The sequence below is a fragment of the Ochotona curzoniae genome, unplaced genomic scaffold (assembly GCF_017591425.1).
Source record: "Ochotona curzoniae isolate NIBS_2020 unplaced genomic scaffold, NIBS_Ocur_1.0 scaffold_2683, whole genome shotgun sequence".
NCBI classification, from domain to species: Eukaryota; Metazoa; Chordata; class Mammalia; order Lagomorpha; family Ochotonidae; genus Ochotona; species Ochotona curzoniae.
In genome coordinates, this window is record NW_024467100.1 from 6,544,649 (window position 1) to 6,557,841 (window position 13,193).

The 13,193-nt window shown below is 43.8% G+C and overlaps 1 protein-coding gene across 1 annotated transcript in view; it reads left to right on the forward strand.

The window, feature by feature from the left end:
- Positions 1 to 9,850: 9,850 nt before the first annotated feature.
- Positions 9,851 to 13,193, forward strand: part of SLAMF1 (signaling lymphocytic activation molecule family member 1) — a 37,043-nt gene continuing 33,700 nt past the window's right edge. The window contains exon 1 of the mRNA XM_041003195.1: positions 9,851 to 10,037. Within this exon, the coding sequence (XP_040859129.1) occupies positions 9,962 to 10,037 (76 nt within the window). The 5' untranslated portion in view covers positions 9,851 to 9,961. The remainder of the gene's footprint in view (positions 10,038 to 13,193) is intronic.

Here is a 13,193-nt window from a genome sequence, read left to right on the forward strand (position 1 = left end):
AGCCTAAAACTGAAGTGTCATTATGTCTTTTTTGAGGAGTAATGCTGTCTTCCCTGTTCATATTTCTTATTTTTCTGTGATTTTATGTATTTGAAGAAACACTTGCTGATATTATATCTCTTTGCAGTGCTTACAGGTAATATCCAAAGGTGTGTGCTGTGTATGACCAGGGAGATCTGGTCAGCATTTGTGGGTCTGATAAAAGTCCAGAGTTCTCCCTCACAAATTCTCCAGGGGGCACTGGCCTGCCCCTTACTCTGGGAAGATGAAAGCTCTCCTCGCCAATGTAAGGGAAGGGTGTGCCCTGTGTTCACAGACAAGCATCCCCCTCCTCCACACCAATTCTTCTGCATGGACTCAAAGGCAACAGGGGCTGTGAGCCTCTCCCCAGACAAGACAGTGACCTGAAATACAGATTTCTGCAAAATTTTCTTACCTCACTTTGAGAAGATGGCTTCCAGGCCAGCTACAAGTGGTAGGAGTCACCAGCCTGGGTTGTTGCCCATGGTATCCCCTAAACTATTTTGTGTGCAATCCTTGCTACTCCATGGACTCTCTCTTCTTTCTGTGGATTTCTGAGAAACCTCTCCAACGATCTCTCCAGAACATAGATCCTCTTGTTTTGCTGATATTTTCCCATGATCAACATCATCTTGTCTTTTCCCTACCCAGCCATCTTGGAATCTATCTCCTTGTCTTAAAATGCTAAGCATTCAAAAAAGCAGGTAACATGCTGTTATCTGATTTACGCTGCAAAATTATTGCTGTCTTTGTGAAATTTCTTTTTTTCCTGATTTCACTCATACACAATTACTTTTTAAAAATAATCATATATCATGCTTGGTGGTGACAGGGCAGCTCTGTGGCAAAACCCATGCATCACCAGGGCCACCTCACCTGAGCCAGCAAGTCTAGGAAGGAGGCGTCATTTAATCCTAGAGTTACAGATGTTGTAAACATTCCCTGTGCATGGGCTTTGATAATACATGAGTCTCTGGGATCTGCTGTAGCTGGACTTGGACATTTTCTGTTAACTAGTGGAATTGGATCATGTAATGTTACAGTAGAAAGATTTATCATATGCCTTTAAGTAACTTTAGGGTGCTGGCTCCACTGTAGATACAATTATGCGAAGCAAAGAATCCAGAGAAGGAGTTAAAAATAAGATTTTGCATGAACGCATTCACCTTTGTCCTAATAGAATACAAACCAACAGCAATAGCAGCAACTGAGAAATTTTAAGCATAGACAACAGAAACACGTTCTCTAAAGACTTGAGATCAATCCCAGGAAACATTTTATGCACAATAAAACATCCTTAAGTAAGTAAATTAATTTTTTTTAAAAAAATCATGCATCATTAAAACTATAACAGTATGCAATTCAAAATTCATTTTTAAAAAGTTTTTATTTATTTTACTTGGAAGGCAAAAGATACAGAGAGAGAGAGAGAGATGATGTTTCATCCTCTGGTTTACTCCCCAAATGGCTGCAACAGCCAGAGCTTTTCTGAAGCCAGAAGCCAGGAGCTTTTTCCAGATCTCCCATGTAGTTGCAGGAACCCAAAGACTTGACCATCCCCTTGCTGCTCTCTAAGGCCTAAAGCAGGAAAATGGATTGTGAGGTAGAGCAGCTGGGACCCAGGAGCAAACTGCAAAGCTTGGTCGGGGAATTGTCCTCTCCCTCCTCTGATGAGACAGTCAGCATCTTCTGCTGGCCCAGATGAGCTGGGTGTCATGTTCCAAGTGTGCTTCTGGGCGAACTATCCTCTGCACAAGTATCAGCAACTAAAAAGGTTCAGTACCAATACATATACTCCAAGGTCAGACCGCATATACTATAATTTTCCCAGGGCCAGGGTTTGAGTCCATTAATCCAGTTGGGGAGTCCCCTAAGAAACCTTGTCTGGAGTGATCCCAGACTTCACTCTTGTGTGCACTAGCCAGTGCAAGGTCAGGTCTTGTCCATTATCTGCACCAGCCAACACACATACTAGTGAATGCTGCTGCCTGGCCAGTTCCATCCCCAGCTGCATCTCTCACACAAACTGATGGGTGTTGCAGCCCAGCCCAGCCAAGTTGGCATGGGCCTGGTTTCAACGCACACCAATGAGTGGTGCACCCTAGTTGGAGCAACACCAAATAAGTTCCACTAGGCCTTCCCCTAACCCTGGTATTTGGGAGTGCTGGCTGCAGCTAGCCCAGCCTGTCCTGTAACCCAACCAGCTCTGGTGCATACCTATGGGTACTGCAGCTTAGTTCAGTTAGATCCTCCCCAAGACCCACCCCACATATATGCCAAAGGGTGCTGCCTTTTTAATCAATCTGGCCTACATCACATCCTAGCTCACACTTGTGCCATGGACTGGCCTAGATTGCTGAGTGTTGCAGCCTTGCCCGGCTCACCACCAGCCCTAACTCTTTGCTCCCCAGTGTGAGCTACAGTCTAGCAGAGGAGTTCCCCAAGTTCCCCTACCAGGCCCATTCCCAGTCCCAGATGTCACATGTGTCAGTGGGTGGCGCAGCCCTTCTCGGCATAGTCTGCCCTTAGTCCTGGTCTTTGAATGTGCTAGCATAACTGTAGCCTAACCCAGCCAGGCCTCCTCTCAGCCCAAGCACCTGTGATTTTTCCATCCACTGATTCACTCCTGAAAGGGCCATAAACCCAGAGCTGAGCTGGTCCAAACCCAGGAACAGGAGCTTATTCCATGTCTCCCATGTGGGTACAGGGTCTAAAGCTTTGGGACATCCTTTTCTGCTTTCCCAGGCCACAAGCAGGGAGCTGAACTGGAAGTGCAGCAGACAGAACATGAACTTTCACCCATTTGGTATCCTGATATGTGTAAGGTAAGGATTTAGCCACTGAACCATTGTGCCAGACCACAAACCATTGTTTGTTTTTAAGATTTATTTATTTTATTGGAAAGGCAGATGTACAGAGAGGAGAAGAGACATGATGATTCATTCCCCAAGTAGCTGCAATGGCCAGTGCTACGCCAATCTGAAGCCAGGAGCCAGGAACTTCTTTCTGGGTTTCCCACGCAGGTGCAGGGTCCTAAAGCCTTGGGCCATCCTTGACTGCTTTCCCAGGTCACAAGCAGAGAGCTGGATGGGAAGTGGGGCTTCCAGGATTACAACCAGTGCCCATAAGAGATCCCGGTGTGTTCAAAGTGAGGACCTTAACCATTACGCCATCACGCCGGGCCCCAAACCATTGTGTTTTAAAATCATGATTTCTTTAAGCCAACTGTTGGAGAAGGCCAGTGAATGGAGAAGAAGTTATTAGACTCACACCACCAAATGTCAACTGGGGTTACTCCTCACAATTCATCTCTGTCTTTGATTATCCCATTTAGAATTCCTCACTCTAACTTTGTAGCCTACAGCTAAGTTTCCCAAGGTGCCTCCACTGTCCAAGCTTTCCCCTCCAGGTTGGACTCACTGAAAGTCATCTCATCTTGTTGGTGTGATAGTGTGGCAATATATGCTTTGAACTCCTATATGTTCCCTGGACATATTAGATGATCATTGAGTACCTCAATGAGCAGGCAGTGCCCATTTAGCCAGCTCGCTTAGTCTATCAGGAGCCAGCTCTGTTCAGAGAAAAAGGGAACCTGGACCTCACCCCTTTTGTAGGAAGAGTGTTCAGTGGATGTGTGCAGAGCATTCTAGAATGCTCAAAGAGAAGACCTTAGGCTGTGTAGGGAGGGAAGAGTAAGGCTAGTAGTAGTTTTACTGGGGTACCTTAGGGTACTTTGAAACTTTTCAGCATATCTGACACTGAGTCTACGAAAGCAGATCAGAATGAAGGGTAGGCAGCCGAAGCATAACAAACAGATCTAAGCTAGGCTAGTAATGCAACAGTCACCATTGCCGGTTCCTGAATCCTGTTCCTTCCTAGAAGGAGCACAGAAGCATGGGCATTTCCCTCTCTCTAGCAACTTAAACCAGTCAAAGGCAGACAGCAACCTAAATGGCTTCCGTGTATGGAATTTGAGAGGTTGTGGGAGCACCTCAACCCTACCAAGAATGCTTCTAAAACTAGCCTGTATTTGAGTTCCATGGAGTATGAGGAGTTCAAGGCCAGTCCAGGTGGACTTCATGAGGAAAATGTAATTGACTAGCACTGAGGTAAGAAGGTGAGGGCGATTGGGCCTGGATCCTACCCAGAGCCACCTCACAGTCAGTTTCCCTCTCCCTTTCCTCTCACCACTCCCCACAGCCCGGGTTCCACAAAGCTCTATCTGGTCTACTGGTCTGCTCAACCCCCATAGCAGACACCTGCCTCGTGGGCTTCCTCCTCTTACCCAGCAGGGCTGACCCCATGGTGTTTTTCCCAGTGCTTTCCCCAGGCCAGTTTTAGACTCTTCGATCAGGTCTACTAGGAGATGTTTGAGAGTTTAGGGGAATTTTGTATTTTCATTTTGTTTTTGTGGGTTTTTTTTCTTTACTTGTCCAGATAAATGTGCTCATCACTGTGGCTCTGTGTGGCCAGATGGTTTGGTCTCCGTAGCAACCCGTCTTTATGGGGCTGGCTCGTGTTATAGGGGACCTTTCTGGTCACAAACTGCAATAAGGACAAATGTCAGCTGGTGTTGTGTGGAGCAGCCAAGTCCAGAGAGAACCAGACCTGCTGGCATAAAGGGTCACTCACATAAAAGGTCACTCACCACCTGTTGGCATAAAGTGTCAGAGAAAGATAAATAAGTCATAGAGAGAGAGATTTTTCTCTTCAGTTTAAAAATAGGAGATGGGCTCATTGTGTAGAACACTGAGGTTGTTTGAGAAAGGCTGCTTTCCACAGAAGTGTGTTGCTCCTTCCTTTTAGGGTAAGACTGTCCATAGCTAAAGGGAAGGAACTGATGCTGATCTTGAGTTCTGGAGAATAGAGACAGAAATGGAGCCCATCTGCCATTTCCTACTGCCCGAACTTTTGCTTAAGCTGGAGGAAACATCCCATAGATAAGAACCTGTTAGTCAGCAAGAATCTGAAGATGTGCTAAGGTTCTTGCTCAACACAGTGGGAACAGCATGATGAGTGACTAGAACAAAGACCAGAACCATTTGGAGGATATTTAGCAGCTCTTGCACCTCAAGCTCTAGAATGGGATAACTGTAATTACAGAATGTGGAAGTCCCAGGCAGCTAGGTACTACAGTCAGTCAATGTCCTCTTGAGTGTTCAAGAGGGCAGTGCATACACTGCTGGAAAAGGAAAAGGTGAAGAGCTCTTGACGCAGAGTGAGGATTCCCAGGGTGATCCAGGTCCTGCCTCACTGTACTCCCCAGCACTTCCTCTTTCATAAGACCATTACAGGAATCACAAAGTGAATGGGAAGGCTTTTGAAAATGGCTTTGTAAATACAAGAAATAGACACAATTCTCTGTGTATCTTTTGCTGTTGGTCTGATGACATCTGATCTTTATAGCTGAAGAAAAATCTTTCTGTAATAAGCGCACTAACTGTGAAAGCCTCAAGTTAGTCACGTTGTCCCTCAGGTCTCATATTAGTTTCCTGTCACTGCTGTCATAAATTACCATAACTTGCTGACTCAAAACAACAGAAATTGACTCTCACAGTTCAGAAAGCCAAAAATCCAAAATTAAGCTTCCCTGTGAATTCACGCTCTGTATGATGAGCTGAGAAACGATTCCCTCCTGACTTTTCTCAGGTGATCTTTGCAATGCACAGCTCCAGGCTCTGCCTTCTTTGTTTTTGTTTTTATTTTTTGTTTTTTGTTTTTTTTCTGCACCGTTTGTCTCTTATAAAGGCACTTGCATTGGATTTAGTGACCACTCTAATCTACTCAATGAGATTTTATATTGATCCTTACTTGAGTTGCATCTAAAATAATTAGCTTCAAATAAGACCACAATATAGAATTCCAGGTAGACAAAAATTTGGGTATAAGGGACAGTTCATTTGAAATGGCACCTGATAACCTCCATAAAGCATCTTTCTAACTCTCATTCAATGTACACTTCTGTTGAATTTTAGATTGGATTGAACAGCAAAATCCTTCAGGCGAGTGCCTGGCATTAGCTCAATGTGAGCCTCTGCAGAAGGGAGGGTGGGGAACAGCTTCCTTAGGCAAGCTGGAGAGGGCTTCATTCTAAAGGTGGTAAGAGGAATAAAAAACACAAGCATCACTGAGTATCTTTGGGAGAGAGGAACTTGACCTAAATAAACTGCTGCACACATTCCTGTACCTGTGGCTTGAGAAAAGGGCACTTATCTTGAAATCAAACTCAATCACTGGTTTTGCAAAAATGGGGTTAGCACTAAGATCTCCCATCAAGAGATTTCAAATATGAAACTTCATTAACATAAAAGGCATATTATGCTCTTGTCTCACCAAATGTGTTTTCGAAAGCTAGAATGAGCATGTATCAATATCAGGAGTCTACTCTCTCTTCATGTGGACCTTTTGCCAGGTGGTTGTGTGGTCTATACAAAAGCCTTATGGAACAAGATGTGTGGGAATTCAGGATTGCAATAGTCTCACATCAAATAGTTAAATTCCAAATGACTATACCTTTCAGTCCACCCATTTGTATTTTCAGTTATTGTGTCCTAGTAAATGGTTAATAATCTGGTCTCTGAAAAATATTGTATGCATATGCATATATATATATATATACACACACACACATATGCATGAAACAGTTTATCTTCAATTTTAATTATATAAAGATATATAATACACATTATTTATAAAATAAAACTTATTCTGGTTTTTTTAAGATTTATTTATTTTTATGCTAAAGGCAGATATACAGAAAGAAGAGAAAAATATCTTCTATCTGCTGATTCACTTCCGAAGCTGAGCCAATCCAAAGCCAGGAACTAGGAGCTTCTTCCAGGATTCCCACTTGGGTGCAGGGTCCCAAGGCTTAGGGTCATCTTCTATTGCTTTCCGACGCTACTGGTAGGGATCTGGATGGGTCGTGGAACAGGCAGGACATGAACTGGCATCCATATGGGATCCCAGCACATGTAACAGAAGGATTTAGCCGTAAGATGATCGTGCTGGGCCTACTTCTTATTGTTGTTGTTGTTGTTTAAGATTTATTTATTTTTATTGGAAAGTCAGATATACGGAGAGGAGGAGGGATAGAGAGGAAGATCTGTCCAATGGTTCACTCCCCAAGCAGCCACAATGGCTGGAGTTGAGCCGATCTGAAGCCAGGAGCCAGGAGCTCTTCCAGGTCTCCCACATGAGTGCAGGGTCCCAAACCCTGGGCTGTCCTTGACTGCTTTCCCAGGCTACAAGCAGGGAGCTGGATGGGAAGCTGGGCCACCAGGATTAGAACCACCGCCCATATGGGATCCTGGCACATTCAAGGTGAGGACTTTAACCACTACACTATCGCACAGGGCCTTGTTTTTAAAGATTTATTCGTTTATTTGAAACTTAGAAAGGGAGAAACATCACTCTTCATGTACTGAACTAGCCAGAACCAGACCACATGAAATCCAGGAACCTGGAACTTCACCCTAAGTGGGTAGCCAGAACCTGGGTCGGGCCTTCATAAGCTGCCTCTCAGGCATATTAACAGGAAGCTGGATGGGAAGCACAAGGCAACCAATACTTCAATGAAGCACTCTGATAAACAGGGTGGGTACCCCAGGTAGCAGCTTCGTTCTTTATACCACAACGCCTCCTTTCCAGCGTGGGCTTTTTTTTTTAATGACGTTTACATAGTTGATCAGAGTGGGAAGGATCAAGGGTTAGGGAAAAGTGGGTGTGATCACTGTTTCCAAATTTTACTTTCTCCTCCTGTATCTAGGGGAAGGGAGGAGATAAGGGAATGAGCCACAGTCAGCCTCTCAACCGCCCCAGTACCCAGGGATGGGGGAAAGACCACCCAATATTACTCCAGGGTCCCAATATGGCACACGCTCCAAGGATTTTGCTAGGTGGTTTTGATAGTTCTGAAGTGCTCGCAATCTCGCCGATCCAAGGATGAGGAAACCCTTCCAATGTCCACTTTAAGTCTTCATTTGTCCAGATTTTTTCTGTCATTGTTTGGCTGGAGTAGTTGTCCAATTTTGTCTGTTCTCTTTCTTCTGCTATGTCCTCTGCAGGCCTCAATGGGCTGTAATATCCTCCATGTGCATCAGGGCCTGCCATCCACTGTTCCATCTTTTCCATTGAGGAGGACAGATCTCACAGACAGACCCAAGGGCCCAGCCAAGTGACCTGGGCCCCATCAGACCCCCCACTCCTGGGGCACACAGACCCAACATTCAACACACAGGCAGGCCCAAGGACCTGGGCCAGGGAACCCCAGCTAGTTTTAAGAAATGAACAACATTATTAATTGTAAATTATGTATATTCTATTGGTTTTCATAGCATGTCTGTACTTAATGCTGGCTTATTTCATACTCGAGTCAATCTTGACAATTCACAAATATAGCTAGCTGTAATGTGAGTACCGATCCATGTCCTTTTTTAAAGTCAAATACGAAACAATGAAGACATATGTCGAAATACCACTTGCTTATCTGTGACACTGGCAAATCAAATGACAATTTTTGAATGCCAAGAAAACATTTTCTTTGTTCTTCTGCTATTTTCAACGTAAGGGCTATAGTCACAAGACATGTTTTCTGTACCACTTTTGCGCATCTATACAACAGTATAATAGTAAACTGAAGCACTGCTTTATGTTGTTTGCTGATTTCCATGTTATAAATTTCCATGGCCAGTTCCAATCTCCCAACATGATGTCACTGAATGAAAAGCTGGGAGGAGAATTGTAACAGCACCCATGATACAGTAACTTATTTTCATTATAATGGGCTATAGCATTACTAATAATAACCTAACAAAGTAATTGGAAAGTAATTAATAAGTAGAAGATTTTAGTCCCTCCATTTTAAATACATTGCATAAAACCTAATAATCGCCATGTTTGTCAATCAGTTCGTTGTTCCCCAAAACATGACTGACTTTCATGTATTGATATGTACTGGCTCTCTCCCAAGACTGCACGATGGTGTGGGGAGAATGGCCGACAGCTATTGAGTGAAGAAGTGAGGGGAACAGCAAGGATATAAAACAAGTTCACACGTAGCACCAGCTTTCTTTATCCTGATCCCCTTGAGGAACTCCATATAAGAAAGCGCCTCTGACCTGTGAAAGTGGACTCCTTATGCTAATTGGCCTTCTAAAGCTTCCATGTGAGCACTGGTGCTAACAGTATCTTCCCAGTGTTCCATTATCATGGTTCAACAAGTATGGGGTTTCTCTGCCAATTCTGACTACTTCTCTTAAATGAAGAAAGACAGCTCCTCAAAGTACAGCACACTATATTCCAACATACTGTACCCAGCAAGGAAACTGGACTTCTGCCCAGAGATCCACACTCTTCCACCCCAGCTCTCTGTGAATGTGGCACTAGGACCTACCTGCGTGTAGAGGTGCTCTCTGAAATTATGGGACAAATCGGAAGAAAGAGTTCCATGAATTCATTAAAAATCAGTCATTTAAATTCAGCTGACAGCTAGCAAATTTGAAGATTGGCTTGATAAAACTCCCTCTTTTTTCTGCACTCTTAGAAGAGCTACCAAAGAGAACTACTCAAAGAAATCATGACACCCATTTCCTGGAGACAGTGAAGGAAAGAAGGAAGGGAGCTCATTTCAGCCCCAAATGGGGCTTTGGCCAGGATGACTACACAGCCCTTTTCCCATCTCCAATAGTGTAAGTAAGTGCCTGACTTGTTTCTTGAGAACAAAAGTGACTTAAGGCCCCGAAGAGAGATGAGCAATCCTCGAGACACAGGCAGAAAAAGTCCCAAGCGAGACAGGAAGCTAGTTCAGGAACCTGCTGGTTCCTGATGTGTAGACTAGACAGCGCAGCAGCACTGCTGACACACAGCTCGCCTCTGCTGTGGTGCCTCTGAGCAGCTGCCGGGCTCCCAGCTGGGCTCCTTCCTCTCTCTTCCCTGGCTGATGGCTACCAACAGACCACTCTCCTGGAGCCTCCTGCTGGTCCTGTCCCTGGTTTTTGGATTGAGCTATGGATCAGGTGAGTGTTTTTTTATTTATAGTTTGAGTGTCACAGCTAGCTGCCAGGAACCTGCTTAGCCTCGTGGATGGAGAGCAGGCACAGGGGCTGGGGACTGTGGGTTGGCTGCCTCTTCCCTAAGGACTGGCTCTGAGTTTCAACTGCCTCTTTCAAGAAGGAAGGAACATTGTGAGTTCTTGGGCCCTTGGGTTTCCAGGCTCAATGCCACCGATCCTGGTTTCCATGGGAACCAGGAGCTCTTAGACAAAGGCACCTGTCACACTGCTAATCAGCCTCTCACCATGAGAAGTTCTCACCATAGTTCTGATCTAGCAGATGGTTGTGTTTGGGTGACAAAGAGCTCTGGGACATGATTTGGCCTGTGCACCTCTTTATCCTAGAGGTCATGTGTACACATAGAGACAAACAAACCAGACCTGGACCAACGAAAAGCAAAAGCTACAGCGGGAAGAAAGAGTAGAAGTAAAAACCACCAGCCTTTGGTTGAAAACAGAAACAGTGGCCACCGCGTGGTCATATCAGTGGCTACTTTCTTGGAAGAGAAGCTTCTAAAGCAATGGGAGGGAGAATGGTTGGGATTTCTGAGCCCAGGGCTGGTTACAGTATATGGGAAATGCAAATAGAAAGCTCTGGTATCAGAGTGGCTTCAGCAGTGAAGCCAGATGACAACAGACACTTTGGAGCCTGGTTTATCTACTTCTCAAGACAAGCTGCGATTTTCTACTTAGCAGCTTCAGGACGTGAGAAAACAAAAGCCAAATATGGATTAACTGTTGAGTTGATGGCATGACGAAGACGGGACTCTCCTGCTTAAATGCTTTGGGACTTTGGTTAGACTTTGGGAAGCAACCTGGGATGGGCACAGCCTTAGGGAAAGGGAAAAACCCTGAGGCCCAGGGTGTTTTGAGTTTGGGGTTTTCAAGACCACAAATCCATGATGGACTTTGGCAGGAAAAGCCCCAGGAGCCACTAGGAACATAGGAAAGATATGTATGGATCTCTCTTGTGCCAGACTCCCAAAGGAAGAGGCCCTTCCTTGGCCCCAATTACCTGTAGAATCAACAAAACCAGAGCTCTTGCTAACTGGAGTCCAGGAAAGAACAACTGATCACTTAGTGTGATCACGGGGAGGCAAGCCTTTCAGTGGCACCTCATTTGTGACCTTGGCTTTTGGCATACTGGCTTGTGACAGTAAGGAGGGAGAGATTGTTCTGCTGGCTGGATTTTTCTGTCTTTGTGCTGATTGGAATGGTCAAATAAGCCAGACTTCTCAGCCAGGCTCAGGGAACCTCTGATACAGCTGACAGCTGCTCACCTTGAGACTTTGGATGTGGCTGGTGAATTAGACACAACCCAGCCCCGGAAGGCGTGTCTGCCCAATCGTCTCCTGCTCTCTTCCTTGTGCCAGCTTCTGAAATGCATACAAAATCTGTTCAGTCTTTATTTTTAAATACACACCTTTTTTTGCGAAAGTCTAGTAAAACCCAGACGGAAACACTTTGCAAATGGGCCAGGTCAGTCATGACAGAATTCAGCCAACCAAGAAATTTAATTCTTGTAAAATAAGTACCACTCTCCTTCCCATCTCTATTCAACTCAATTTCCAATTTCCAGTCAGGACTTGAGAAAATAAAAAAATCTACATGTCGCCTTCCCCCAGCAAAGTGAATTTTCCTTTTCTGCTGATGAGTTTTCTAAACAGATTTTATGTTTTAGAGCAATTTTAGCAAATTAAGCAGAAATTAGAGAGTTCTTTACATCCTCTGTCCACACAGATAGTGCATCCCCTACTGTTTATATCTCCCACTATGGTGGTACATGTTTTTAAACTTGATGGACCCCTGTAAGATTTTATTTCCCGTGCAAATCTTCCTCACCCCATTCACATACATGAGAAAAGAGGTGAGAAACAACTGTGTGGAGTCTAGACTTGATCCCAAGTGATGTGTCTACTAGTCCTTGTATGTCAAAATATTTGTCTGAGCATTTGAATTTCCCAAAAGCTTTCCTACTGTAATAGCTGTCTCCATACTGGACTAGGAATCAGAGTGTAGGGACTATTTGGTTTCATTCATAGATTGACTTTTAGCAGTTATCTATTAAGAGCAGTTGATATGATAGACATTGTGCCAAATGTGTGGAAAACAAATTGAACTATAAGAGCCATGCTTAGACCCTGAGAGTCCATGCAGAACAATCTGTTCGATGAAGAACAATAGCACACACTTCATGCTCGCTTTGTACCAAGCAGAGTTCTAAGTGCTTTATGTATATCTGTCAGTTAAGTCTCACTTGAGTTATGAATTATTATTACCATTAAAAATGTAGGAATGAGGGAGGAGAGATACAGAGTTATTTAGCAATTTCTTTGTGCTTACGCATGCTGACTCTAGAGTCCTCAGTGATTGAAACAGGATGAGCCCATGTCTGAAAGGTGGGGATGATGCTAACATTTGTGTTCAGCTCTCATGGATTAGAATTATCTGTCACACAGATCAAGGGTGACTAAAGATTTTCAGACTGGAGAATAATAAGTGCAAATAATCTAAGAAGAACACCAGTATTTCCAGTAACATCAAGAAATATGAATAGGAGTTTGTTTGGGAGGCTTTTGTTTTGTTTTGTTTTTTAATCATTTTTATTTACTTGAAAATCAGAGAGGGAGAGAAAGAGCTCTTCCATTCAACCATGTGAATTGAAGTGACTTGAACTAAACTGAACTACAGACTTTTTATAAAATGAAAAACACTGTTAATGACTTTAGAATGTAGACGGCATGTAAGTATTTTATTTGAAAATTGGAAACAGGGCAGAAGCTGTTTTCATCATGCCAGTTTTCTCTTGATTTTTTTTAAAAAATGAATCTTTTTATTTTATGAGCATTGTGTTCAATTATAAAACTCCAACAATCTGCGAAGTAAGGGCTCATCTCCCTTCCATGCCCCTGCATGAAGGCAACCACTGTTACAAGTGTCTTTTGTGTCTTTCTAGGTGTGCGAGGACCGGCAGATTGGGGTTTTTTTTTTTATGGGACTTGCAAATAAGTATTCTGTTTGGAGGCACAAATGCAGAAATAACATATTGCAAGAGTTGAGGGAGGAATGAGTTTTGTTGTACTAGAAACTTGGAGATCATAACTGATACATTTCCATCTCT